The following is a 26,543-nucleotide window of genomic DNA, read 5'->3' on the forward strand; positions in this document are numbered from 1 at the left end:
AGTCAAGCCACATTTTCCTAAGGGATTCACTGCCCTGAGATGTTTTGGGGCTGCCTGACCCCAGCCCTGAGCCCAGAGATGGGGAGTTACTGGGTCATGGGACATGGAAGCTACTGGTGGGACATGGTTGTGGGTCTGCAGGGATCTGCTCTGACATGGGCTGTGTCTGGGATGGTGAGTTCACCCTCCCTAGGTGGAAATCTGGGTTTTCCAGAATCACTCCCTTGATAAAGCCCCAATAAAAGAGCCAATCTTGACTTCCCCCCTCAGTCCTTGCAGCTCTGTAGGCCTGTGATGACCAAATGCTCCTAAATCACCACAAAGCAGCAGGTGTTTAAGAGCTCCTTCCTGATTCTCACCATTCCACGAGAAATAAACATGCAGCCATCGACTCTGAACCATCAGCACTTTATTTGTGCCCAGACCCATGGCTGTGGGCTGGTAGGAGGTGAAACCACATCACCAGGGTGGGTCTAAACAGCCTTGGCCAGTCCCACGCGGTTGTTGGCCCGGTCAAAGATGCTGTAGTACACCCTGAGGAAGACGTCTCCCAAGATCCAAAGGTCTCCAGAGGTGGTCTGGAAGCTGCTCGTGCAGGATCCTGGGTCGTGCTGCATTGGAGCAAGAAAAGGCAAATGGGGGAGATGTGAGCTGGTGCCTTTCCTTGCACAGCTCTGGAGGCTCACGGCCATTCATCTGCTGTCTCCCATGGGAATGGGAGAAGCCAAGGGGACCAGAGCCACTGGAGAGAGGAGAAGGACCTTGAGAGGTCCTTGCAAGCAGGACCAGCTGGTTCCACTTCACCTGCTCAGTGTAAGTCCAGGCAGACACAGGGTACTGGAGACCATCGATGACAAAGATGACGTCAGGCATGGCAGGAATGGAGCTGCAGTTCACACTGTGCTGCAGGGAGAAGAGGGAAGGGGCTCTTAGGGGGGGAACAACGTGTTCAGAGGGTAAGGAGTGAGCAGAGATCTTGCTGGGGTCTTCAATATCCTCAGGAGGGACAGTGGAGGGGCAGCACAGATTGCTTCACTCTTGTGACCAGTGACAGGACCTGAAGGAATGGCTGGAGTTGTGTCAGGGGGTTTAGATTGGATCTCAGGCAAAGGTTCCTCCCCCAGAGGGTGGTTGGGCACTGCCCAGGCTCCCCAGGGCAGTGGGCACAGCCCCAAAGCTGCCAGAGCTCCAGGAGGGTTTGGACAATGTTCTCAGGGACAGGGTGGGATTTTGGGGTGTCCTGAGCAGGGCCAGGGGTTGGACTGGATGATCCTTGTGGGTCTCTTCCCACTCAGCATATTCTGATTCTGTGATTTCCTGGAATAAACTGGAGACTGGCTCTGTCTCAGAGTGAGCTCTACTGGAGGTATCGAAGTTTGCCATGAGCACTTTCCCTGGGCATGGAGTCAGATTTGGCACTGGCTCCACAGTGCCAGGTGGGCTCTAGGGTGAGCAGGGAGGACTCTCACCTCTCCATTGCTGTCCTGCCTGGCCCCAAGGGCCCTCTGGATGTTGCTGATGCCCAAGGGTGGCCCGGCCACCAGGGATGTGCCGGTGTCGATGATGGCCTGGCAGCCACCACTGCAGGCAACCTCCTGGCTGTTCACGATGATGCTGGGAGGGGAGACAAACCATGGGGACATTAAACAACTAGATGGACCCTAGTGATGGTTTTTAACTTCTTTCATTAAAGCTGGGGGAACCCAAAGCTCTTCCCTGGAGCCTTTTCCCTCCTGGAGTTTGCAGTGCCAGTGGGAACACAGCCAGTGTTGCACACATGAGCATTGAACCCAACTGAGCCCCAAAAAGGAGGTTTGGGACCATAACTTTGCTCTACTCATCACCAGAGACATCCCCAAAATCCCAGGGTAGGAACTGGGCTGTTCCCCAGGCCCAAATCATCCTCATTTTGGGTGGCAACTACCAAAGTACTATGGATTTTGGCCCCTTAACTTCTTCATCCCTCAGCCACGGGGTGTTAGATGGCAGTGGAAAGGCTCTGATGGTGGTGAGTCCAAGTCTCTTTAGAAGCAATGTCAAAGTGAGCATAGACCAGCAGAGCTGACTTACCTGTCCATGGAGATCTGCCAGTACCCTTGGTAAGAGACAGAGATCCAGCTGATGGAGCCGGTGAAATAGGACTCATCAATGCCCCCAAAGATGACCACACTCCCTGTTGTATCACTGGGTGATGCAGGAAAGAAGAAGAGAGGAAGTTTTGCCACGTGGCTTCAGTGCAGGAACGTGTGTCCCATGGAGTGAGACACTGACTGTGATGGCATGGCCACGTCCACTGCCCTCAGCACCGCCGCAGGGGCAGGATTTTGGAACTCAAAAAAGGGAATCACGTGCCTGGAAACTGGTCCCCAGTGAGTGTGGTGGCCCCCAGTATGTCATGATATAGACATAACACCTGACGGCAACAGTGACAACAGAGCTGGAGCCACCACAAAATGCAACAACGTGCATGAGATGCATCCACCACCTTCCCCATCCCTGGGATCCACGTGGCTTACTGGGACAGGTAGACTGAGAAGAGGTTCTCCTGCACCAAGCTCTCATTCACCATGTTGTCAAAGACTGGCGTGATCCCGTCAGCTGCCAGGTTTGGGAATCCCAAGCCCAGGATCCCGTCGAATTTGACATCGACAAAGAACTCGCCAGGCTCCGCGGTGCTCAAGCCAAAGAACTGGTTGGTGTCCACCAGGGATGCAACCTAAGGATGGGGAGGGTGCCATGAGGTTTGGATCAGGCACTGGGATCCTGGTGTCAGTAGGTGGAGAAGGCACAGGGGACACACTCACGGTGACGGTGTCGGAGCCCACAGTTCCCTCCATCTCCCCAGTGCCGTAGTGGATGGACAGGCTCTGCCCTGTGCTCTTGTAGGTTGAGGACTTGGATGGGTCAAACACCTGGTGGGTTTCTAGATAAGGAGGAAAACACAAAATGAAGCCTCTGAGCAAGGCCAAGCCTAAGGGGGGAGGGAAGCTGATGTTCATTATCCTGCCTTCGGGAACAGTTTAGCTGTGAGAATTTGGTGCATGTCCTTCCCCCTCCTGCAGAACCAGGGATCCACAGGAATTCCCATCACAGGTGGGGAAGCTGAGGCAGTGAGCACTAATTCTATCCCCCTGTGGAGCCGAGCACTGAGCAGGTCCTACACCCCAAACACTCGTCACTCCAGAGCACTGCACAGATGGGATGGATCCGGGGGGGTGATCCCAGTTCCCTGGCAATGCCACCCAACTTTTAGGCTCAGTTATAAGCCCAGGATGTGCAGCTGGACCCGGTTCTGCTCCAGTGGGAAGCTCTTACTTACGACAAGCCAGGCTGGTGCAGGAGACAGAGGGAACCCAGAGGTTGGAGGAGCCGGTGTCAAAGACCACAGAGAAGTCCTGTGGTGGGGTGCCAATGGAGATGGTCCCATAGTACTCCACCTGTGGGACAGCGGGGATTTTAAGGCATGAAACCAAACCTGGAACTTCTGCAGGCTTTCAATTTTCATGGTCTCCTTTTCCATGGGGACACCCTGCTTCCAGCAGAGCTCCTGGGGGGACATTTCTCTGTCCAGGGCCACAGGTGTGGGCAAGGAGAGGGGAAAAATGTGAGATTCGGGGTGAAAGAATTGGGTTTGGTCCATGCAGATAAGGGATGGACATCCCACAAACCACCCCTGGGGATGAGAGCCCCCACTCACGTCCAGGGTGTTCAGCAGAGGCTCCATGGCCATTTTGGTTCCATTGGGAAAAGCATGTGGGAATTTGGTGCCAATGTCATAGTGATGGTCCTGGAAGAATTGGCACAGCAAATCCTTCTCCCTGAGGATCTCTCTCAGCTTCTTCCCCCTTTCCAAGGGCAGTCTGGAACAAGCAGGAAAAGAAAGAAGGAATGAAAAGAAAAAAACAAACAAACAAACAAAGAAAAAGAAGGGTTTAACACCTTCAATGCTCCTGCTGTTCCAAGAACACAGGAAACTCCCAAAAAACTCTGAGTCAGGAGGATTTCTCCAAAACCCCAAAACAATCCTAGAAACCAGCCCTCCCCCAGGCACCCCATCATTCTCTGCACCCCTGGAGCAGCTTCCCCAAGCCTCAGACCTCACCTCTACATCCCAAAGCCATGAAAAGGCTCGGATTACTCATCTTCTCCCTTCACCTGGCTCAGGTGGCCCCGGGGTGATGCTGTGGTGACTCACCTGGTGAGCCCCTGGGCGAGGGCAGAGGCAGCGCAGAGGAGCACGAGGAGCTGCATCGTCCCAGGATAGCCAGGGAGAATTCCTGGGGCTTTATAAAGGCCCTGCTCACCCCAGCAGCTGTGCCAGGAGCCAATGGGCCCAACGGGAGATGCCCCCTCCCCTCCTTTGGGCACCTGGCCAAGGCAGGTGACAGGCAGGGAACGAAGGACTCGGCAAACAGGGGCAAACACGTCACCAGGGCAGGTGGGGGGAGATTCCATTGTGCTCATGCTCCCCCCTGGATCCCCTCCCCAAACCCTCCATTCTTTAGGCCCCAGATCCTGCATCCCAACCAGGCACTGCCCGGTTTTGGGCACAGAACCATGGAATCCTGGAATGGTTTGGGTTGGAAGGGACCTTAAATCCCATCCAGTCCCATCCCTGCTGTGGGCAGGGACACCTTCCACTAACCCAGGTTGCTCCAAGCAACCTCAGAGAGGGGATGGTGAAGAGAAGGGATGAAAGGGGCTGCCTTGCTCTGTGTGGGACTGGGGAGACCCTACAAAGCCCTTTTCTCCTGCAGAGCCTCAAGCTCATGTGCTGGATGCACATTGGCAGCAGGTGGAACCCCTGCTGGGTTCTCCTGGGACACCTTCCACTATCCCAGGTTGCTCCAAGCCCCATCCAACCTGGCCTTGGACACTTCCAGGGATGGGGCATCCTCTAAGAAATGCATTCCAGGGCCTCCCCACCCTTCCAGGGAAGGATTCCTTCCCAACATCCCATCTAACCCTGCCCTCTGGCAGTGGGAAGCCATTCCCTGTGTCCTGTCCCTCCATCCCTTGTCCCCAGTCCCTCTCCAGCTCTCCTGGAGCCCCTTTAGGCCCTGGAAGGGGCTCCAAGGTCTCTCTGGAGCCTTCCCTTCTCCAGGAGAACCCCCCCAGCTCTCCCAGTCTCCAAAGCAAAGCTTCTGCAGCCCTCAGAGCATCTCCAAGGCCTCTCTGGACTCACTCCCAGCAGCTCCACATCCTGCTGTTGGACCCCAGAGCCAGAGGCAGGATTTTGACTTTTCTCGGCAAACAGCAGTGGGATCCCCCGTTAATGACCCCGGCTGGGATGGGAAGGGGCCCCACCGGGTGCTGACGTGTCTGAGTCCCAGGGAGGGGGCCGGGGGGGGGGGGTTATGCACGTTTTTCCTGCTCGGAGCCCACTGTTATCAGGAAAATCCAATTAGTCCCGCTGGATGCAAACAGGACAAGGTGACCCTGCGGCCGCCGAGCCCTCTCAGCGGGGTTTGCCCGGAGACACGGGACCATTAACCAGCCTCAAAGCTCCCCCGAGCTCCCGGTACCGCAGCGATCGTGGCTCCAGGGACCCGCCCGGCATTCCCGGCGTGCCGAGGGAGCAGGAGGGATGCGGGGGGGAAGGACACGGGAGATGTGGGGTATGGATGTGGTCGGCATCCGCCGGGGCTGCTTTTGTTTCAGCAGCACATCCCGAGCAACTCCACCTGCTCCAGACCCCCAAATCTGGTGGCAGCTGCAGGAGATTTCTCTGTGGGCAGCATGGAAAAGTCTGTGGATCTTTATTTTTTGGCTTTTGGATCTTTATTTTTAGTTTCCTGTTGAATTTCCTGCGGGAATTGCCACTTTTTAGGAAGGGTGCTGTGGGCAGAGCCCCTCCATCCCCTCCCCACTGGGATGTTATGGGGGTCAGTGGGTTCCCGTGATCTCCTTGTGGAATGTAGTGGGAATTTATAATGATTTTTCAGGACGGGAACCGTCTGGAATTGTCCAGGTGGTTTGTGCAGGAGTGGGAAGGGGCTGGGGCTGGGCTATGGTCGCCAAAAAGGCAACAAAGCTCATCCCAATTTGGTCTCAGGCAGGAGTTTAAGATGGATTTAAAAGAGGAAAACCATGGGAATGAATTTTAGGAACCACCTGGAGAACAGAGACTCACTCCAAGCCTCCCCCCCCAAAAAAAAAAAATGTGTATATAAAGCTCCCAAAGTCCAGTATTAATTCTGGCACAGCCAAGCAGTTTCCAAAGGTTGCTCTTGGATCAAATTTACCCCCTGACTTCCAAGAGTAATTAGAGTAGGACAGAGAATCGAATGTTAATAAAATAGAACACAACAGAGTAGAATAATAGAATTAGAAGAACTATAGAATGGAGTAGCATTAGAGAAGGGAATAATTAGAAGAAAATAGAATAGCATAGAATAGAGAGGAGAATTAGAACATAAGATAGTTAGAACAGATTAGAATAAGAGAATGAGAAGAGAATTATAGACTAGACTAAAATACCATTAGAGAAGAATAGAGAATTAGAATTTAATTAGAATAGAACAGAATTGATTAATAACAATAGAAATAGAAGAATTATAGAACAGAACAGAATAGAACAGGAATAGGAATAGGAATAGGAATAGGAATAGGAATAGGAATAGGAATAGGAATAGGAATAGGAATAGGAATAGAATATTCCCCTGCTGTTTGGAAACCCTCCATGCAATTATTTTAGGTGTAGAATATTCAGACCTGGGAGCATCACCAAGATGTTGCAGATTTCTGATACCTCTGCCATGTCCTGATCAGGTCCCAGCTATGTCCTGACCAGATCCAAACACTGTTCTGGTCAGATCTAAACCCTGTCCTGACCAGATCCAAACCCTGTCCTGGTCAGATCCAAACCCTGTCCTGACCAGATCCAAACCCTGTCCTGGTCAGATCCAAACCCTGTCCTGATCAGATCCAAACCCTGTCCTGGTCAGATCCAACCCCTGTCCTGATCAGATCCAAACCCTGTCCTGGTCAGATCCCAGCTGTGTCCTCTCCCTGTCCCATTCCACTCTGGCATGTCCAGCCAGGCACGTTTCACCTTGGAGCCAGAACATCAAACACACGTGCTGGGGGATGAAAGGGGCCCTTGGCACCATTCCATGGGGGAAAAGCAGCTCCTGGGAATCAAACAGCCCCTGGTGCTCCTGATTTCAAGGTAGAGTTGACTTTCCTCCTTATCCCCACAGGAGGACGAAGCTTTGCTGCTTTTGCACTGGGTGAAAGTTTGCACCTCTAGGGGAAAATAAAAAGGATATTTTCTAAGTTTTTCTCCCCTAAATGCAATTTGAAAGCAGTTTAAAAGTGTTTATTTTTCTGCTTAACTGCAGGGAAAACCCTGCAGGGATGCAGGAAAGGGACCTTATCCATAATCTTTATTATGGACAACCCCTGACTCCCTCAATTTACAATTTAAATCAAGCAGAGCCTGGTCTTTCAATGAGAATGTTCCTCTGTTTATGCCAGAATCCAGTGACTTCCCAGAAAACTGTCACCTCCTGTGGTTTAAAGCCACCAGGAATTTGATAATTCCCACCAGGCAGTGCTGCCCTGGAGTCTGGGAGGTCCCCCCAGAATGGGAACTGAGGATGGTGAGGAGCTGTTAAGTTGTTTTATTTCTTGTTGTTGTTGTTGGTTTTGTTTCTGCTGGGAGAAATAACTTTGCAATATTTCCCACTGGGACTTGTCTAGAAATTAAACGAAAATGCCAAACTCAGAGCCCCTTCTGCACATTTTCAAGCTGGTGGGTGGCCAGAGGCAGTTCACAGAGAAAGCAGGTTAAGGAAACAAGCCCAAACCATGAAACTATATATATTTTTAACAGTTTTATGAATTATTATGGGGTTTTTCTTGACTTTTCCCCCCAATATTGCTCTGAGATCCATTTCTAGAGGTTTTTTTTGTGGTGTTCACAGTGCCAGGTGATGGTACCACAAACTCACCCACCTGGGCAGATGCTGCAGGACTTTTCTCTTGTAAATGAAAAGCAAAAATTCTGATTTGTAAAACAAAAAACCCCACCCTAAAATAGAATCAACCTGATCATCACAGTGGTTTATTTTCACCAAATTTATGATTTTTGGGGGGAAGAACAAGTGTAGAGAAGCTTTTGCCTGGCCTCAAACACCAAATCCCAACGCAGTGCCTGCCACAGCCACACTGGGGTCCTTTGGGGGCTGGGGAATTAGAAATAGGTGTTGGTATAGCACCAAAACCCATCCAAACCCCTCAAAACCCCACTAAAACCCACCAAGCCCCAGCAAACCCCAACAAATTCCATGATAATCCCACCAAAACCCCACAAAAATGCCCACTAATCCCCACCAAACCCCACCTAACCCCCAGCAAACCCCACCAAAACCCCATCAAATCCCAGCAAGCCCCACCAAACCCAGGCCTCACCAGGGTGAAGCCCCAGCACCAAACTCCAAACGTTCTCCAAGGTCATTTCTGCACAGGGAGAACCCAAACCCGAAATTAAGTTTTGTGTTTAAGCCCTGCTTCTGCCTGAAAGGATCCCAATAATTTTGAGATGGTTTTTGCTGTAAATGCTGACTGTTATTCTTTAATATTTGTCTTTATTGTGCCCAGGGGTTGCTCTTGGAAGCAGGAGAGAAACTCAAGCGACACACGAGTTTTGCACAACATATTTCAGAGCAGAACTGAAAACACGTGTCCAAAATCACTTTTAGCACTTTAATGACCTTTAATGTCCCATTCTCCTCTCAAATTCACCTGACAGAAAGAGAACCCCCAAAACCTCGTGCAGTGCCTGAACCTCAGGGAGATGCTGAGGCTGGAAAACATCTCCCTACATCCCAGACCCACATCTGGCACAACACGGCTCCAACCAGCTCTGCTTCAGCCTCTTCCTGCCTGAACTTCGGGAAAAGCCATTCCTTAATTCCCCACAGCTACTTGGTGTGGATTTGATTTAATTGTGGGTCAGATTAGATCATCCTGATAAGCCACAGTTGGGCAGTGTCACGGTGGGAATCATCATTACAGAACTGATTTATCCAGTGGGAATTGCAGGGATAAAGCAGCTCTGAGGATGATGCAGAGGATTTTGGATTTGGGACAGTTTGGGCACAAGCTGCAGTTTTTGGGTGTTGACCAAAATGCTCCACCTCCCCACAAAGTGAAGTTTCTGCCCATTTGATTTTTGTTTTTCCTTGTACACAACTGAAAAACATAAAATAGGTTAAACTACGTCTCCCCCAGACCTGCAGATGCTCTGGAACATGAGATGATGCTGCTCAGCTTCACATCCCAAAATTTATCATGTGCCAGGATTAAAAAACATGGGAGGAAGCTCTTGGTTGCTTGGTATCTACTTTCACTCCTCAAATTTCCTCATCCTTGACTTTTCCTGGATAAAACAAAGCAGGGAGGTGGGAACTCCCTGGAAGCATCCAGGACATGGAGCCAACAGCTTGGGGAAAAGGGATTTGTGAGGCCACAGACATTTGCCAGGCACTGTCCCTCAATCCAGGGACATCCAGAGGATGCTGGAGCTGGATCCTGCTCTGGGCTGGGGCAGAGCTTTGCTGGGACAGAGTTTTGCTGGGACAGAGTTTTGCTGGGGCAGAGTTTTGCTGGGACAGAGCTTTGTTGAGCCACGTGTTGGAGCAGCTTGGCCTCGATTTCCCCACAGAACAGCTCAAAAAGACACCGTCCACCCCAGAAAAGCACTTTGAGGCTGCCTGGTGCTCTGTGGGCACCTGACAGCCACGGGAAAGGGCAAGACATGGGTGCTGTGGGCTCATGGGTGGGTTTTTAGGGAGAATCCCCCTAAAAATCAATGGTTTTGAAGTGGCTGGAGCAGCGGAAGCGGCTGCCGAGGAACCTGGAGCACAGGAGATTGGGCAGGCAGGGGCAGGTGTGGTGCTGGCGCTTCCCAAAGAAAGGGACCTGCAGAGAACAGTGAGAGAAACGAGGTGTCATGGCCCCAAGAATGATCAATGGCACCATTGCACTGAGAAAATCCGTGGATTTTCTCAAAGGTTTAACGGGAATGTGCCTGAAATTAGTTTGTGATCCCTCTGAACCTTCCTTTGCAAGCAGAAGGTGCAGAGTCATTAAATCTTGCTCCCAGAGCATTAAATCAATACAGCACAGGGAGGGGGATGCTCTTCCTGAGGCTGGGACGCTGCTGCTAAATCCTCCTGGAACTGGGACTGCAGCAGCACCAAGCTTTGGGCTAATCCCAGTGTGCTGGGGGCTCTTATCCAACAGAAATCAGGGAGCTGGGGAAGCTCTGAGGATTTAACTTGGCTTCTTCTGGCTCAGCAGAGCATTCATGGCTCAATTTGGAGTGGTTTGTGCTTTACTTGCAAAGGAATGGGCTGGTGGCTCAACCCCAGCTCCCAGTCAAGATCCACAGCATTCCTGAGGGATCAAGCCCAGGTTGGATGGAGCTCTGAGCAGCCTGCTCTAGTGGAAGGTGTGGAGTGGAGTGGAACAAGATGATCTTTAAGGTCCATTCCACCCCAAATCACTCCATGATTCCCTGATTTAGGGTGCTGTGAACATGCAGCAGACTGCCCAAGATAATGTAGAGGCTGAAACAGGTCCCCAGCTCTGAGACCCCACAATGCCACCCAGAGCCTTACCCCAAATTCCCCCCTCAGTCCCCCACCTGCATCCCAGAGTTCAAGGAATTGGGAGGAAGAGATGGAGATGGACAGGTCTGGCACTGGGTTCCCTTGTCCAGTTCCCACCCCCATCACAGCTGCCTCCTCACCTCCCTCAGCACTTTTTCCTTGGAATATCACGATCCAGAAGCACGAGAACATCACTGTAGCAGTGCTGGCACCCGGGGCCTCAGGAATCAGCTCCATTCCCAGCTCCTCCTCCCCGGAAAACCACTCTCCCACCCCCCCTCCCCGACACCGACCCCTTCTCCATCCCACGGTCTAACGGAGCTTTCCCCCCATGTGAGGAGCTTGGAGCCCCTTCCTGGTCTTTGTCCCCTCTTCCCAGCCTGTACCTTGTGACTGAAGGGGTGACACTCGTCCCCCTCCTGGCCCAGGGGGGTGCAGACCCGCAGCCCCCTCAGCCACAGGCTCGTGGCACAGCAGGTCCCGCGGCCACACTGAGGGTCCCGCTCGCAGGCCTGGGGAGGAGGAGGATGGAAAAGCACCGTTATCCCTCTTTTTGGGGGGTCAGTGGTGGAATCAGCCCACGCTGGGGTTGGGGATTTAACCAAAAGGGGGTGGCAGTTCCCAGTTCTGCCGGTTTGGGTTGAGCTGGGGAGGTTTCGGGGCAGGGCGTGGGTGGGATCGGGGTGCTGAGGTTTGTGGGATGAAGGGGAAATCCCTCATGGGCACGGTGGTGGGAGGCACAGAGGGAAAGTTTTCAGCTGCCTGACTTAAAGCAGCATTGGTGCCAAGGGAGAGCAGCAGCATCAAGGGATAAACCCACTGTCCAGATCCTCCCGCTGGGAATGTCGCCCGGCTGAGCCTGGAAAACTGTTCAGTAACCCAATTTCCCAGAGCTTTAATTTTATTGTTAGTGGGAGCAGAGTAATTCCAACAACTCAACCTCTCCCCTCCAAGGAATACACAAAACTTTGGAAGACAGGGATGGGGAAACTGAGGCACAGATGGAAACACTGCCTCAGCTCTCCACCACACCTGGAAGTCCACGGTGCCAGGAGGAGGTGGATGGGGACATTCTGAGCCCCAAGCAGGTCCCATTTTTCCCCTCAGGGTGTGGTGGCCATCACTGGAGAGGCTCATTGCATTCCCAAAACCTTCTCTGACCCATCTGCCTGATGGTGGGTTGGCAGCACGAGGAGAACTGATGGGATTCATCCAACACCCCCCCTGGGGTCCTCCCCTCCCAGGGGATTTCTTTCCCAGGGGTTCCCAGCACAAGCCCATTGTGGTTGAGGAGATGTGGCAATGGCAGCTGGGGCAAAACCACAAAAAAACCCCACCAAAAAGCAAAGTTTTGGGGTGCAGCCCTCTCATGGTTGGGCAGAAAGGGGATTTTACAGAGTATTCCCTTTCTTGGTGGGAACCTGATTCTCCCTGAGCTTCCAAAGCTCCTTAAAAACCCCAAATTCTGTTAAAAATCAGATCTCAATAACCCTCAGCTGCAAACTCAGGGGGCTGGTGGGGGCTGCAGGCATCCAGGGAGCTGCACATCCAAACTCTTTCCTTGTGGTATTAAAAATATGTGGCCCTGGAATAATTTCAAGCCCTGGGATAAGTCCTGGAATAATTCCAGGAGCTGCTGGGTCTGTTTGGCCCTGGATGCAGGTGGATCCCCCTGACCTGGCTCTGAAGCTCCAGGTTGGAGAGATCAAAATCACCATGAGCTGCAAAGAAAGAGGTCTGGCTATGAAGGGATAGAGGAGCCAAGAGCCAGTTGAGGTCAACTCCCAAATTCCTGTTGGCTGGGAAAAGCCAGGAAAGCATCATTATCCCTCTTTTTGAGGAGTCAGTGGAGAAATCAGTGGCATGGAAATGCTTGGCTTTTTCAAGGAAAAATCTAGAGGAAAAAGAGGGGTTCAGCCAAGCCTGGCTTTGCTGAGACCAGCATCCAGACTCTGGAAGTACCACAAAAACCTGGATTCTGTCCCTAAAATTCACTTTTAGCACCACCCTTAATCCAGTGCTTGCTCAGGGACACTCTGAGTCCATGGAAAGGGTGAGCAACCACTGGGCCTTGGCATCCTGACAGCTCTCACCTCTTAATAATTCCTCTAAATTTAGGAGGAAAAAGGACAATTTGGAGTGTTTGAACCCTTGTTCCAATTGGTAACATGCTCTGGGAGATGTCCATAAAGATATATTGATTTTTACCTGCTGGAAAACTTCCCAAAATCCCCCATTTCCCTGCTGACACGGGGCTGGGAGGAGAAGCTGGTGGAGGGAACAGCACCCCCAGGTCAGAAAAATGAGAGAAAAAATGGAGGGGGGGAAAAACAACAACACAAACCAACCAGCACAAAGGCCTGATTCCTGTGTTATTCCCCAACATAATGAAGATGAATCAAAATAAAGCCCTGGGTGGGGTGGGAGCAGGACTTACCCCAGTGATGATGGCGCAGGGGCAGGAACTGAGGAGCAGGAGGAGGCAGAGGAGCTGCAGGATTCGGCCCATGGTGCTGGAATTCTGAGCAGCCTCACACTTCACACCCTTTATAACCCCTCCAGCTCCACCATCCAGGGCTTTTTTTCCTCCCCTGACGATCCCAGAAGAAGCAGGTAAGACCTGAATCTCCAATGGCATCAAAGAAATATTAATAAATCACCAAGAAGGGAAAAAAAGCGCCCTCTCTCCACCTCCACCCCCAGGGGGATTTATCAGCACAGCTGGATTTTCTAAGTACATCCCTAAATCCATATGTATCCTGGACAGGTGTATGGGAGAATTTAATTAAAAATTTGGGGTTATTTAGCTAAAAGAAAACCTAAGAATTAAGTTCTGCTGCTCCCCCCCCCCCCATCTTGGAAGAGCCCAAAGTGCAATAATGTGATAAATATCCCCCAGAAATAGAGACTTGGCTGCGTTTATTTGGGAGAATAAAAGAAGGCAGAAAGGGAATAATGTATTTTTCATAATTTCAATCTGAATATAATGTGCAAATATGTTGATTTATGGCTCAAAGTACAACCCATCTACCTCAAATTGCATTTGGTGCCTCTCCTGGGAGTGCAGGGGAATAAGAGGATGGCTAAAAAGGCAGGAAAAGGTGGAATTATTTGCTTATTTTTTTAATTTCTACCTCCTGTGAGGATGCAAAGGACAACATCCTAATGTGCTCAGGGCTTGGGGACTCAAATAAAACACCCCCAGGCACCACAGTCCATCAGGGGGCAAGAAATTCCTGAAGCCTCGGCCATAAAATAAGCAATAAAAAGAATTAAAATAATTAAAAAATTTAAATACCCTTCCATGGCCATCCTGGGATCCTGCACCCTGGATTTGTCTGAGACTCCCCAGACCAAGCTCCCAGTGCTGGCTGGGGCAGACATGATGCCTAAGACCCTTTTCACAATGAGGGCAGGGAATAAAATTCCTTTTTCCCCCAAAAAAAGAAACTGGATTTGTGATTCTGACCGAGCAAGATGGATTTTCTCAGCCCTGGGTTGCAGGAGCCACCTCGGTGGGATCACAGCTCCTCACCAGCATCATGAATCCCATCTCTTCTGGCTTTTCCCACTGAGGAACAAACACCCCGAGGTCGATTTTGGGGCTAGACCTCATCCCTAGGGGCAAATCAGGGACCAGGAGCTGCCCCATGTGGGAAACATGGCCCAAGGTGGGTTGGGATTTGAAATATGGATTTGATGGGGCTTTTCTGGGTAACTTTTTTTTTTCTAGAGGTTCAGTCTGGTGCTAAATCATCAGTTTAATTAGTTAAAACCAACCCCAACACTGCCCTGCCCCCAGGCCAGCCTTTGATGTGGCAGCTGCTCTGCTGCATCACTAAAGTCTCCTCCACCTGGGCTTGAATTAATTAATCCCCACTTTCCCAAAAATCTCTCCTTCCAGAAATCCCACAGGCCAACAATGGCTCAGGAATTGCTGGTTTGGGGAACTTTCCTTGCAAAGGGGCTGATGGGACAGAGAGGTTGCAGCCCCCCCATCTCCATTTGTATTTTTGTCCAGCGTTGCTTCCTAGAAGTGTGAAAAGGAAAAAAAAAAAAGCAAACAAATAAAGGCAACTCCATTCCAGCCATCCCAGTGGGGTGGGATGCAGTGGGAAGCCCCTGGACAGTTGGAATGGGGGCTCTTTGTGCTGCCTGCGGGAGCTCCCAGCTGGACCAAGGAGGAGGAAAAATCACATAAAAAATAAACGATCCTGCTGCACTTCACTCCCCCCATCAATAACATTTTAATTTCCTGACCTGCCAAGCCCAAATCCATCGGCAGGAGCAGCCGGGGGCGGCGGCAGCCGGGGCCTCATTAATGTCACCGAGCTCTGGGCTGCTCCGCCATAAATCACCTCTCACCCTCTGCTGGCAGCAGGGATGAATTTTGGGGAGGTCCTCAACGGAAAACCGGGCTGAGGATCACTTTTAACACCTCTCTGCCCCTCGGGAAGGCGATGGGGTCCTGGCTCTCCTGCCGCTGTGTTTATTGGTCTGGCACGGGCTGGACTTTGAGGGGGTTCTCGATGGAAATCTGGGCTGAGAATCACTTTTATCACCTCTCTGCCCAGTGGGAAGATGATGAGGGTCCAGCATGGCTTGTCTTACTGCAAATTTTGGGCCCCTGCTGTATCCTCATGTCCCATGTCCCTGCACCCAATCTGCATCCTGATCTGCCTCCCAACCTGCATCCCAACCTGCATCCTGATCTGCCTCCCAACCTGCATCCCAACCTGCATCCCAACCTGCATCCCCCGCCGTGGTCCAGCACCAAGAGGATGCTCTTGCCGGGGAAGAGTTGCAGGGACTCCATCAAAACCCCGCTCGAATTTCATTTGGCTGCACAAACCCTGAGCGGTGCTGCGGGAAGGGAGCGGGACACAACTAAACCAGGTTCGGGCGGGAAAAGGTCGACAAAGGAAGGGGGAAAAAACCACCCAAAATTGCATCTCTGTCACACGCTCTGAGGGGAAAAGGCACCCAGGGAGGGCTGATTTGGGGGTGCGGATTTGCTGCGAGCTCCCCCCAGATCAGGGCGCGGTGCTGGCGTGAGGGATTGTGAGGGATTGTGCGGGATCCCGGGAATATCCCGGGAATCTGCCGGGAACGGCGCGGGCGGGATTTTCTCCCGGCGGCGCCGCTGACGCTGAGCGCGGAACGGCTCCTTTTGGGCGCGCGGAGCCGCCGTCCGAGGGGTCACGTGGTGACGCAGCTGCCCGGAGCGGGGCGGAAGTGGCGGCGGGGCCATGGAGGGGACCCTGGAGCAGCACCTGGAGGAGACGTGGGGACGGGGGGACACGGGCGGGACGCGGGGGGTGACACGGGGGGTGACACGGGGGACGCGAGCAGGGCCGGAGGGGGGATGGGGGAGCGGGGCTGGGCCGGCCTGACGCCCCGGGGAGGGAGGTCCCGGCCCTGACCGCGCTGTGTTCCCCCAGCATGAAGAGCCCGGCCGTGGTGGGCGTCCTGTGCACCGACTCGCAGGGGCTCAACCTGGGCTGTGAGTGAGCGAGCGCCGCCGGAGGCCGGGGCCGGCACGGGCCCTCCGAGGGCTTGCGGGGCTGGGGGCCAGCGGGGGTGGGGGTCCCGGGTCCTGCCATCCCATCTGAGGGCTCCTGGGGTGGGGGCGCCGGGTGCTGTCCCACGGGGACCCCGGTCTGGGGGGCACCAAGACCCGCCCAGTCCCTTTAAGAGCTCCCGGGGGTGGGGGGCAGCTGGTCCTACCCCGAGAGGGCCCCCGGCTTGGGAGCCCCTGGGTCCTGCCTGTGCCTCTTAAGGGCTCTTATGGGTGCGAGGCCCCGGGTTGGGGGTCCCCAAACCCTGCCCATCCCCTGTAAGGACTCCGCGGGGGGGGACACCAGGACTGGCCCTACTGGAACCCTCCACCCCGTTCAGGGGTACCTGGCCTTGTCCTGCATGAACCCCACTTTGGGGACACCAGGCCCTGCCCTGCTGTCCTGGCCCCACCTTTGGGTGTCCCCAGGGGCCACCACCCACCTGCACCGCGGAGGAAACCAGAGCCGGCTCTTCCTGCCGCCGAAATTCAGGACATTTTGGTGGTTTGAGAGCAAGTCTGGGGAGACGCCACATCAGCCCACAGGGAGGGAAATGGGCTGAGGCAGGATCAGCCCCCCTTGGCCTGGGGGAGGCAAATGGGTTTCACACGGGGCTTTTTCCATCGTGTCCCCCCTCCAGGCCGAGGGACCCTCTCTGACGAACACGCCGGGATCATTTCCGTGCTGGCCCAGCAGGCGGCCAAGCTCAGCTCGGACCCCACGGACACCCCCGTGGTGTGCCTGGAGTCGGACACCGGGTAAGTTCCCAGCCTGCCGGGGCCACTTTTCCCCCCGTTTTCCTTTTCCCCAGCCTTGGGAGCCTCCTGGAGTCAGATCTCGGGAGCAGCTCCTGGAGGAAGCCCCAGCTCTGAAGCTGTGGAGGAGGCACTGCCACAGGCACAGGGATTCACTGGATTAACAGGATTTTAAGAGGCAGGAACTGTAAAAGCAGTGGGAAAGCTTTTGGGAGGGGGGTGGTTACTGCAGCTCTGTTCCTTTTCCACGCTCAGGATCCCTGTGGATAACTCAGGCGGTGCTGTGGGAGTCAGGGTGGCAGCAGGGGTGTCTCCAGTTCACAGAGTGGGAAGGGAGGCAGGATCTGGCTTGGAGCTGGGGCTGCTGCAGCTGCTGAATGATCCCAGGTCCAGTTCCCACCTCCACCAGCTCCTCCTCCTCAGCACTTTCTCCTTGTTTCAGGAACATCATGATCCAGAAGCACGACACCATCACTGTAGCAGTGCATAAGTTGGCATCCTGATCACTGGGAACCAGCTGCACTCCCAGCTCCTCCTCCCTGCACAACCCTGCACTCCAGCTCCAGTTTGGAACCCCAATCCTGGGATGAAGGCTCTCCCTCTCTTCTGAACAGCTCCTGTGCAGCTCTCCAGGTCTCCAACTCCCACTGTAGCACTTGTGGTGCTGAGGGTGACACGTGGTCACTCACCCAGCTGGTGCAAGGTCAGATCCTACTAGGTGTATGTGTGTTGTTGGTTGGAGAAATCAATAAATGACCTGTAAAAACACCCCTTTGCTTCTCTTTGGTCCACTGTGGGAGCTGGGCCTGGTGCTTTGTTCCCAAAGCCAAGTGAGGTAACTTCTCCCACTCCCTTCATTAGCATTTCTCTAGAGAAGAGAGTGGAATTAATGGAGGCTCCTCCAGCAGGAAAGGTACAAACACTTCCCAAGGAATTTCTGCTGGGAAACGTTTCACCTCCTTAAGTTAAACATTCTGTGGGAGAACTTCTTGCTCACTGTGCCTTGGATTAAAGCTGGATGTGCTGGCCCTGTGTGAGCTGGAAATGGATGTTGGCAACATCCTCGCAACCCCAGACCCCAGATTTGAAACAGTGCAGGGAAACAATCCTGGAAAAAGCCCTGGGAAGCTGCTACACTCCAGTGCTTCCTGTGTGGCAGGGAGAGAAAAGGAGCAGCTGGTCTCATGCAGGAGGGGAAGGGGAGTTTCATAGCAGAGCATGAGGTGAAAATTGGGCTGGGTCAGAGAGAAAATGACGTTCAGGCTGCTCTGACTGGACTCCAACGAGCTGCTCTGTTCAACAGCGACAGTGCCAGTGCCCCGTGGAACAGGCAGGGGGAGGCTCTGCACGGCTGAGCCCACAGTCCTCAGGGTTAACTCTCAGCAAAGCCCTGAGATCTCTGCATGCCCAAACTCTGTGGTGGCCTTGAAGAGTCCTTCCCTACTCTACCTACATCCCACCAAGGTGGAGCAGCTGGAGCTGGAGTCTCGAGTTGTGCCAGGGGAGGTTTAGGTTGGATTTAGGAAGAATTTCTTTCCAGAGAGGGTGCTCAGCCATTGGAATGGGCTGCCCAGGGAGGGGGTGGATTCTCCGTCCCTGGAGGTTTTTAAAAAGAGACTGGATGTGGCATCAGTGCCATGGGCTGGGAACCACAGCAGGGTTGGATCAAGGGTTGGACTTGATGATCTTGAAGGTCCCTTCCAACCCAGCTGATTCTGTGATTCTATTTCCCCCTGGAATTCCAAGAGCTCTGAGTGCAGATGCTGCCGCTGCTCCCAGCCCCTGCTGCCCCCCTCTCTTTCAGGCCCTTAAACCACCCTCCCTGCAAACCCCATCCCATGTAAATAAAGCCTAAAACAAGTATTAAAAGTCTTCCTACAGGGAAAGCTCACAGACTCCCTTATTTCTTGGGCTCCTCTGGAAAGATGGAACTTTGCCAAGGGAGGGAGCAGAGATCAGTATCAGGGTCCCACAGTGATCCCAGTTTTCTCTGACCTCAGGAATGCCTGACTGGTCAGCCCAGAGCAGGGCAGGAAGCACAAGGGCCATGTTTATCCAGGAGCTGGGGCGCATTTACAATAGGGGCAGGGAGCCAACACCAATCCCGCTGACTCCCGGGGCTGCAGCAGCACAGCTGCTCCATCCCAGCTGCTCCATCCCGCTGGAAACACCCAACTTTTCCAGACCATCCCCTCCTAAATGACAGTTTCCCAAACCAAGGGCTGGGCAGGACGGGCAGGGACAGGCCTGGATCCAGTTCAGCACTGCCACCTCTGCTTCCTTCATCCGGCCAAATTCAAAGCTTTCCCTGGAGTTACAACCCTTGCAGGCTTCCCCTCCTCTTTCCCAACAGGATTTCTGCTCCCAATGCCCTGGATTTCCTGCTCCCAGCTGGGGAAGGGGAGGGACTCTGGCCTTGTGGCCTGACAGAGAGGAGGAGGAGGAGGGGGAGGAGGACGGGCTCTGTAACTCAGCCCCAGCGCTTGCCAGGCTCCACGTTCTGCTTTGGGGCTCGCAGGAAGGACAGACACCATCATCCTCTCGGGATGTGAATGAAGGAGCAGACTTTGGGCTGCCAAGTCAGGAAGGGGGGATTTAGGCTCTGGAGCAAATGAAGACACAATTCCTCTTCATCATCGACTGTTCTGGGGAGGATTTTCCAGCATGTGGCAGCAAGGAGGTAAGGAAAGATTTCAGGATCATCAGCCCCAGCTGCTCCAGGGTCCAGCTGCTCCCTCGGGCAGGATCCTGCCTCTGCCAGAGAGGATGGAAGGGAGACGAGCAGAGAATGGGATTGGAAGAGCTTCCCGGGGGCTCAAAACTGGATCAGACAGATGTGACCCCGACTGGGGGCACAAACCAAACTGCTGAGGCTGTAAAGGTGCTTCACTTCAAAGCCCTTAAAGCTTGAGTCGTCACAGTAATTTGGTGGGAAAGAGAAAGGATATTAAACAGTTTCCAGACAGGAATAATTTAACATCCCTTGTCAACAAAAGCTGGTGGATCTTCCCCCACCTTCCAAACTGAAGGTAGAGTGTGGGGTTTGCTCTGGCAGCAGCCAAGGGGTTCCAAGGCAGCTCCTGCCTTCAGGGGAACAGCTTTTGAACTGAAATAGCACCACAGGAAGGTGTTAATGTGTCCTGAAACTCCCATTTCAGGGGAAAGGAAGGAGCATGAAGAGCCCGAGGAAGCTGGGAAGAGCCCAGGGGCCGGAGCAGCACATGGAGGGTGGGCTTGGGCAGTGGTGCTTCACTTCTTCCTGGTAAGCACAGAATAACCCCTCTGAGGCAGAGGGAAAGCCTCAAATCTCACTCAGAGGACAGGGCAGGCTGATCCCACCCGGCTTCATCCTTCCCTATGGAATGGCAGCTGCAAACATCCCAGGGATGGACATGAGGGTCCCCAGCCCACAGCCCAGGGCCAAAGGCACCTTGCAAGGATAAAATGACTGTTCTCTACTCAAACACACCCCACTGGGGATCCTGTCCCTTCAGAAAGGGTGGGATCCCACCTTGGGCAGTGGGATGGAGCCAGGGATTGACTGAGAGCAGCACACACACACACACTTGGGACTCCCTTCTCCACGCAAAGGCACCAATTCTCCACTCCACAGGATTTAACACCACACAATCTTCCCACCAGTGATGAATCAAGGAATCCTTAAGGCTGGAAAAGATCTTTAAGGTCATCAAGTATAACTGTAATGAAGGCACCACCCCCCAAGCTGGGAAAGCTTTCCCCAGTTCTACCCCATCCCAAGTAACTTGCTGCCAATCATTAACCCCCTGCTACCAGGGAGGTGAGAGGGAGTTAAAATTAAGGACACAAAGTGTGTGTCCTTTGCTCCCAGGGCAGCACAAGCCTGGGAAACTTTCCTGGATAACATCCATCCTGCTCCTCTCACCCCCTCATCCACTCCCGGGGATCTTCAGCAGTGCCAAGACCCATTTAATTGTTGCTTTAGTATTAAAAAGTAACTCATAGAGCAAAAATATCCTGGAATAGTTGGGTTCTAGTGTGATTTTGTTTCTTTTCCTTAGAAAAGGCAGTTTGCAGAGGGGTTTTTGAGGGTCTGTTAAGATGAAACTGCAGCACGGCCACCATGAGCTCACCCTGCTGATATTCCCCAACACCAGCTCAAGTGTCCCAGTTTGTTTATCATCAGAACAAATTATCCACACAAGAAAAGCAAAAGGAAAAGCTTTTCCTCCCTCCTGATCCCCTGTGGCTCCTCACCTCTGTCTGCTCCTGACTCAGGTCAACGTCCTGGTGATGGGGATGCTCAAGACCTTTGGGATTTTCTTTGTGGCTTTCCAAGAGGAGGTGGGGGGCTCCTCTGAGCAGGTCAGCTGGATTGGCTCCATCATGTCCTCCCTGCGCTTCCTAGGAGGTGAGTTGGCATTCCCAAGGATTGGGACAGTGCTTCAACCCCAGGCACATTTGCTTTAAGAGCACTGATGATGTTCTGCAGATCCAATTCCCTTCCCAGACTGCTCCAAGCTGGACATGGCTGGTGCCCACACGTGACTTAGCAGGAATGTGGTCTAAAGATGGGGTTGTGTGTAATTTAGATGGGATATTGGGAAGGAATCCTTCCCTGGGAAGGTGGTGAGGGGCTGGGATGGAATTCCCAGAGAAGCTGTGGCTGCCCCATCCCTGGAAGTGTCCAAGGCCAGGCTGGACGGGGCTTGGAGCAACCTGGGATGGTGGAAGGTGTCCCTGCCCAGGGCAGGGGGCGGAATGGGTTGAGCTTCAAGATCCCTTCCGATCCAAAAGATCCTGGGATTCCAGGATTCTGGAGCCCCTCTGCTCTGGACTCAGGCTGGGAGAGCTGGAGGGGTTCTCCTGGAGAAGAGAAGGCTCCAAGGAGACCTTGGAGCCCCTTCCAGGGCCTGAAGGGGCTCCAGGACAGCTGGAGAGGGACTTGAGACAAGGGATGGAGGGACAGGACACAGGGAGTGGCTTCCCACTGCCAGAGGGCAGGGATGGATGGGCTATGGGGAAGGAATTGGCTGTGAGGGTGGGGAGGCCCTTTTGTCACCTTCAGCCTGAGCTTTGTCCCTCTCTCCCTTGCAGCCCCGCTCGTATCCATCGTGTGCCAGGGGCTGGGGGAACGTCCCACCTCCCTCCTCGGGGCCGGGCTGGTGGCTGGGGGGTGCCTGGTCAGCACCCAGGCCACCAGTGTCCCCTTCCTCTGCGTCTCCATGGGACTCCTCCTGGGTGAGCAGCCTCTGACACACATTTCCCTGTGCACCACGAAGGAATCGGCTCCTTTAACCTCACACCTGGGGAAGGGTCTGGAGGGGAAGCAGAGGGCACACGGATTGTTCAGCTGGAGAAGAGGAGACAGGTCAGAGCTCCTGGGGGTCTGCAGCTCCCTCAGGGGGGCAGAACCATCTCTGCTCTGGGTGAGCAGGGACAGCACCCAAGGGAGCGGCTGGAGCTGTGTCAGGGCAGGGTCAGGTTGGATCTCAGGGAAAGGTTCTTCCCCCAGAGGGTGGTTGGCACTGACCAGGCTCCCCAGGGAATGGGCACAGCCCCAAGGCTGCCAGAGCTCAGGGAGGGTTTGGACAACGCTCTCAGGGACAGGGTGGGATTGTTGGGGTGTCTGTGCAGAGCCAGGAGTTGGACTGATGATCCCTGGGGGTCCCTTCAACTCAATTATTTTGTGATTCTGTAAACCTCGAGTGGCAAAGCATCCCCAGCTCCTTTCTATTCTCCATGCTCAGGAGAATAAAACAGAGTTTCAACACACTAGACCCAAATAACTCTGATTTTTTTCTGGCTCCAACAAATCCTGGCCTTTTAAAACCTCTCCCTGAAAGGGCACAGCCTCCAACCCCCCACATATTTAACACCACACACAAAACCTTGTTCTCCACTGACTCCAACAGCAGAAATCCCACGTTCAGGGGAAATCCCCCCAGGAACGCTGCATCCCAGAGACTTGGCAGGGCATGACTTAAAATTCCAAGAGCTCATGATACAGTCTGGGCACAGATGTGTTATTTTTGACCTTCCCCCAGGGCTGGGCTTTTCCTGCCTGTACCAGGCGGCCGCAGTGATGACGGCCAAGCGCTGCCGGGCACGGTTGGGCTTTTCCAACGCCCTGGCCCGTTCTGGGATGGGGCTCACCTTCCTCATGGCACCGTTCACCCAGCTCCTCCTCGACTCCTATGGCTGGCAAGGTGAGTGATCTCCTGCTTATCCAAATTTATCAGCGCCGAGAGGGCGTTTGGGGAGAGCTGGGCATGGGAAGAGGCTCCTTTTAAAGATTAAAATTCAACAGCTCTGCCTCTTTTAGGATGGTTTGGGGACATCTTAATGATTAAACACCTAATCACGCATTAAAATCAGCGTCAAAGCAGAGACCTGAGAAATCAAACCCCAAAACCTCTACTTTTACTGCAGTTTCATGCCACCTTGAAGGTCCACCACAACTTCTAATGAGGGTAAACAAAACAAGCTCCCAGATCCCAGAGGCAGCTCTGGATTTGTTGTGTGCATCAGAGCAGAAAGGACTTCTAGACAGAAAAACAGGAATAAAACTTCCTCTTTTGTTACCTCCCCCATAAGGAGGGGGTAAAATGCCTTCTCCTTATGGCAGACTTTCTCCATGTTCAGTGCATGGCCTGTTATAAAAGCTTATTTTCTACTGTACCTCCTTCTCACTCCAAGAATAAAACACCTCCTGTCCTCCCTCAGGAACTCTCCTGATTTTTGGAGGCATCATGTTGAACCTGGTGCCTTCCAGCCTGTTGCTGAGACCCATCAACACCCGACACTCCTCTGCCAAAAACCAAGACTGTGAGTCATTAATGGCACAGAAGGACCCAGAAACTCCTGATGGATGTTTAGATGGAACCACTGACAGGGAATTACACCCTCACAAGGCACAGGAGCTTCCCACCACAGAGAGACTCCTGATGTCCCGCGGCAAAGATGTCTCTGATCCCACAAATCCATCTGCTTTGGGAAAGCTGGAGAAACCCATCCCAGACAGATCCTCACCAGAAACGGCCACCGGGGCCAAGAGAAGCAACAAACCCCTTTCAGCAACCAAAAAAGAAACTTCTCAGCCTCTCCTGGACTTGTCCCCACTGAAGGATCCCGTTTTCTTCATCTTCACGTGGTCTTTTTTGTTCAGCCACTTGGCCTATTTCGTGCCCTTCTTTCACCTGGTGGCAAGAGCCAGGACCCTGGGAATGAGCAGCATGGATGGCTCCTACCTCATCTCAGTGGCTGGTAGGCAAAGGAATCTTTTAAACCCATTTTAGAAGAGAAAACCAACCCAAATTTTGCCAAGAAACAGTCCCAGATATGTCCTAGAAGGAATCCTCCTGGCAGAGGTTGAGCTCACAGCCCTGATCCCTCTGTATATTCAGAATCACCTTCTGTACAGCACAAGTTGCTCTCACAGGGTGGGTGGTTCTCCCAACCCAAGGTGGATGATTCCCCATCCTCCCTGGTCCCAACAAACCCAATTTTCCAGTAAAAAGGTGCTCTCTGTCCTCCTGGAGCCTTCTCACCACCATCCCTGCTTTGCTTAAACCCACAACCCACAGAAATCACTCAGAACCCAAAGAGCTCCAGTTTGACCCAGGAGAGAGAAATTCAATATTGTGGAAAAAATCCACCTCCAAGGGGTGGTGAAAAAACCAACCTAAACTCCCCAAAAAACAACCCCATGCCTGATTATAAACTGGGATAAGAAAGCAGCTCCAATCTCAGTCATATTCAAATATTTTATTGTACAAAAATACATTTTCCTTCTACAGAGCCGTGGGATATTTAGCAGTGATGTGCTGTCAAGGGATTTAGGAGAGCCCAGAAATTCATGTGGTATTTTGAATTAAGAGTAGGAGGGACACAGTGGTGCAAGACATGAGCTGACAGTGAGCTCTCCTCTGATCTTTGGTTCATAAAAATGCATCAAGAAATGTGAAAAAACAAGTATCAAAAGTTTGCTGAGCCTTTAAAGAAATGCTGGGCAATTTGCTTCTTTAGAAAAATTAAAATCTCCTGCACATATTTCTTGATATTCCGCTTTTTCTCCATCTCAGAAAAGGGATCAGACAGCAAGTTTATCTTCCCTGGTTTTACTGAAGGGCATTTCAGAGATTTCTGCTGAGTGCAGAGCCCTTGACTGAATTTTTACCGACTTGGTAATAGCTGGGGAAAGGCAAAAAAACCCCAAATATCAATTTTACAACAGCCTAAAAACACCTTCCTGTAACTTCTTGGCGTTTCAGCCCTTTGTGGTCATAGAGAGCAGGTGAAACTGGGATGTGACACGAGGAAAAAGAGGAAAAAATCTCCCAAATGAAGCGTTTTCTGAGGCTCTGGTGACTCCTGTTCCCTCAGGCATCACGGAGATGCTGAGCCAGCTGCTCTCGGGCTGGGTGGCCGACCAGAACTGGACCAAGAAGTACCATTTCCACGTGACTTACCTGGTCCTGAGCGGGGTCACGAACCTCCTGGGGCCCCTGGCCACGACATTCCCGCTGCTCCTCACCTACACCGTGGCCTTCTCCGTGTGCTGTGGAGGGTTCATGGCTCTGGTGCTCCCGGTGCTGGTGAGTCGGGGGGTTCGGTGCCAAACGCCAACACGGAGGGTTGTGCTGATCTGCTCCCAATCCCAGAATTATCTGGAACACACAGGGATCAGTCATGGAAGGATCTGGCCAGAGTGAATCCAGAGAGGCCACGGAGATGCTCCAAGGACTGGAGAACCTTTGTTCTGGAGCCAGGCTGGGAGAGCTGGGAATGTTCCCCTGGAGAAGAGAAGGCTCCAGGGACACCTTGGAGCCCCTTCCAGTGCCTAAAGGGGCTCCAGGAGAGCTGGAGAGGGACTTGAGACAAGGGATGGAGGGACAGGACACAGGGAATGGCTTCCCACTGCCAGAGGGCAGGGATGGATGGGATATTGGGAAGGAATCCTTCCCTGGGAGAGTGGTGAGGGGCTGGGCTGGAATTCCCAGAGAAGCTGTAGCTGCTTCATCTCTGGAAGTGCCCATGGCCAAGCTGGATAAACTTGGAGCAACCTGAGATGGTGGGAGGTGCCCCTGCCCAGGGCATTGGATGAGCTTTAAGGTCCCTTCCAACCCAAACCATCCCAGGACTCCACGATCAGGATGAGGAGGCATACTTATAATTTGGCATTTCTTTCTAGGAAGGAATTTACAGTTTAAAACACCTTCCTCAAAGTCTTATGGTCCAGAAGTCAGAAAAGTATCTCACATCCCAGCAATTTCCATCCTGGCCTTAAGGAGGCGAAGGGATTCCAGGCTGGATCAGACCTATGGGGGGCAAAGTCCTTCCAAAGCTGCAGCTGAAGAGGAAACTCCCCAGGAAAAACATCAATTAATCTCTTGTGCTTTAAAACAAATCAATAAATCTCTTCTGTTTACATATTCCCATGAAATCCATCACTGATGATCCATTTTGGTTTACCAACAGGTGGATCTGGTGGGTGTGGAAAAGCTCCACAGTTACCTGGGGTTTGCTGCCTTCTTTGCAGGGATAGCAGCCATTGGAGGACCTCCTCTGGCAGGTAAATACTATATATAATATAATATAATATAATATAATATAATATAATATAATATAAT

At 52.8% G+C, this 26,543-nt stretch overlaps 4 protein-coding genes across 6 annotated transcripts in view; 2 read left to right on the plus strand and 2 right to left on the minus strand.

The window, feature by feature from the left end:
* Positions 1 to 392: 392 nt before the first annotated feature.
* On the minus strand, positions 393 to 3,853 carry LOC113957869 (embryonic pepsinogen-like). 2 transcript variants are annotated; one of them, XM_027665713.1, is made up of 8 exons: positions 3,698 to 3,853; positions 3,320 to 3,437; positions 2,805 to 2,923; positions 2,517 to 2,716; positions 2,071 to 2,184; positions 1,470 to 1,614; positions 805 to 903; positions 393 to 611 (listed from the first exon to the last, which is right to left on the minus strand). In XM_027665713.1, the coding sequence occupies exons 1-8, from the start codon at positions 3,728 to 3,730 to the stop codon at positions 474 to 476; spliced, it is 966 nt and encodes a 321-aa protein (XP_027521514.1). In that variant the 5' UTR covers positions 3,731 to 3,853; the 3' UTR covers positions 393 to 473. The 2 variants fall into 2 exon arrangements, with proteins under 2 accessions (XP_027521514.1, XP_027521515.1); XM_027665714.1 differs by having other exon boundaries at positions 3,316 to 3,437; positions 3,698 to 3,715.
* A 5,802-nt stretch (positions 3,854 to 9,655) lies between these two features.
* Positions 9,656 to 13,128, minus strand: PROK1 (prokineticin 1). Its single transcript, XM_027665722.1, has 3 exons — positions 13,057 to 13,128; positions 11,006 to 11,131; positions 9,656 to 9,927 (listed from the first exon to the last, which is right to left on the minus strand). The coding sequence occupies exons 1-3, from the start codon at positions 13,126 to 13,128 to the stop codon at positions 9,808 to 9,810; spliced, it is 318 nt and encodes a 105-aa protein (XP_027521523.1). The 3' UTR covers positions 9,656 to 9,807.
* A 2,668-nt stretch (positions 13,129 to 15,796) lies between these two features.
* LAMTOR5 (late endosomal/lysosomal adaptor, MAPK and MTOR activator 5) lies at positions 15,797 to 17,700 on the plus strand. The gene is made up of 4 exons (XM_027665723.1): positions 15,797 to 15,903; positions 16,061 to 16,122; positions 16,818 to 16,935; positions 17,375 to 17,700. Exons 1-4 carry the CDS (start codon positions 15,869 to 15,871, stop codon positions 17,433 to 17,435), a joined length of 276 nt encoding a protein of 91 aa, XP_027521524.1. The 5' UTR covers positions 15,797 to 15,868; the 3' UTR covers positions 17,436 to 17,700.
* Positions 17,701 to 19,365: 1,665 nt separating this feature from the next.
* Positions 19,366 to 26,543, plus strand: part of SLC16A4 (solute carrier family 16 member 4) — a 14,913-nt gene continuing 7,735 nt past the window's right edge. For both annotated transcript variants that reach the window (XR_003531315.1, XM_027665697.1), the window contains exons 1-8: positions 19,366 to 19,612; positions 20,091 to 20,194; positions 21,190 to 21,322; positions 22,009 to 22,152; positions 22,959 to 23,120; positions 23,638 to 24,177; positions 25,297 to 25,508; positions 26,392 to 26,485. Coding sequence is in view for 1 of the 2 variants with exons in the window: in XM_027665697.1 (XP_027521498.1) it covers positions 19,597 to 19,612; positions 20,091 to 20,194; positions 21,190 to 21,322; positions 22,009 to 22,152; positions 22,959 to 23,120; positions 23,638 to 24,177; positions 25,297 to 25,508; positions 26,392 to 26,485 (1,405 nt within the window). In the remaining variant the exon portion in view is untranslated. The remainder of the gene's footprint in view (positions 19,613 to 20,090; positions 20,195 to 21,189; positions 21,323 to 22,008; positions 22,153 to 22,958; positions 23,121 to 23,637; positions 24,178 to 25,296; positions 25,509 to 26,391; positions 26,486 to 26,543) is intronic.

This window comes from Corapipo altera, unplaced genomic scaffold, assembly GCF_003945725.1.
Source record: "Corapipo altera isolate COAL_440 unplaced genomic scaffold, ASM394572v1 202, whole genome shotgun sequence".
Taxonomy (NCBI): domain Eukaryota; kingdom Metazoa; phylum Chordata; class Aves; order Passeriformes; family Pipridae; genus Corapipo; species Corapipo altera.

Bases quoted from the DNA above. Each gene is read 5' to 3' on its own strand.
- LOC113957869 (XM_027665713.1), bottom strand. From the start codon at position 3,730: ATGGCCATGGAGCCTCTGCTGAACACCCTGGAC. The intron at 3,438-3,697 runs GTGAGTGGGGGC...GCTGTCCCACAG, and splicing joins CTCTGCTGAACACCCTGGAC to GTGGAGTACTATGGGACCAT. The intron at 1,615-2,070 runs GTAAGTCAGCTC...CTCCCCTCCCAG, and splicing joins TGGCAGATCTCCATGGACAG to CATCATCGTGAACAGCCAGG.
- PROK1 (XM_027665722.1), bottom strand. From the start codon at position 13,128: ATGGGCCGAATCCTGCAGCTCCTCTGCCTCCTCCTGCTCCTCAGTTCC. The intron at 11,132-13,056 runs GTAAGTCCTGCT...CCTCCTCCCCAG, and splicing joins CCTGCGCCATCATCACTGGG to GCCTGCGAGCGGGACCCTCA. The intron at 9,928-11,005 runs GTACAGGCTGGG...TGTTCTCTGCAG, and splicing joins GTCACCCCTTCAGTCACAAG to GTCCCTTTCTTTGGGAAGCG.
- LAMTOR5 (XM_027665723.1), top strand. From the start codon at position 15,869: ATGGAGGGGACCCTGGAGCAGCACCTGGAGGAGAC. The intron at 16,123-16,817 runs GTGAGTGAGCGA...TCCCCCCTCCAG, and splicing joins GCAGGGGCTCAACCTGGGCT to GCCGAGGGACCCTCTCTGAC. The intron at 16,936-17,374 runs GTAAGTTCCCAG...TCCTTGTTTCAG, and splicing joins TGCCTGGAGTCGGACACCGG to GAACATCATGATCCAGAAGC.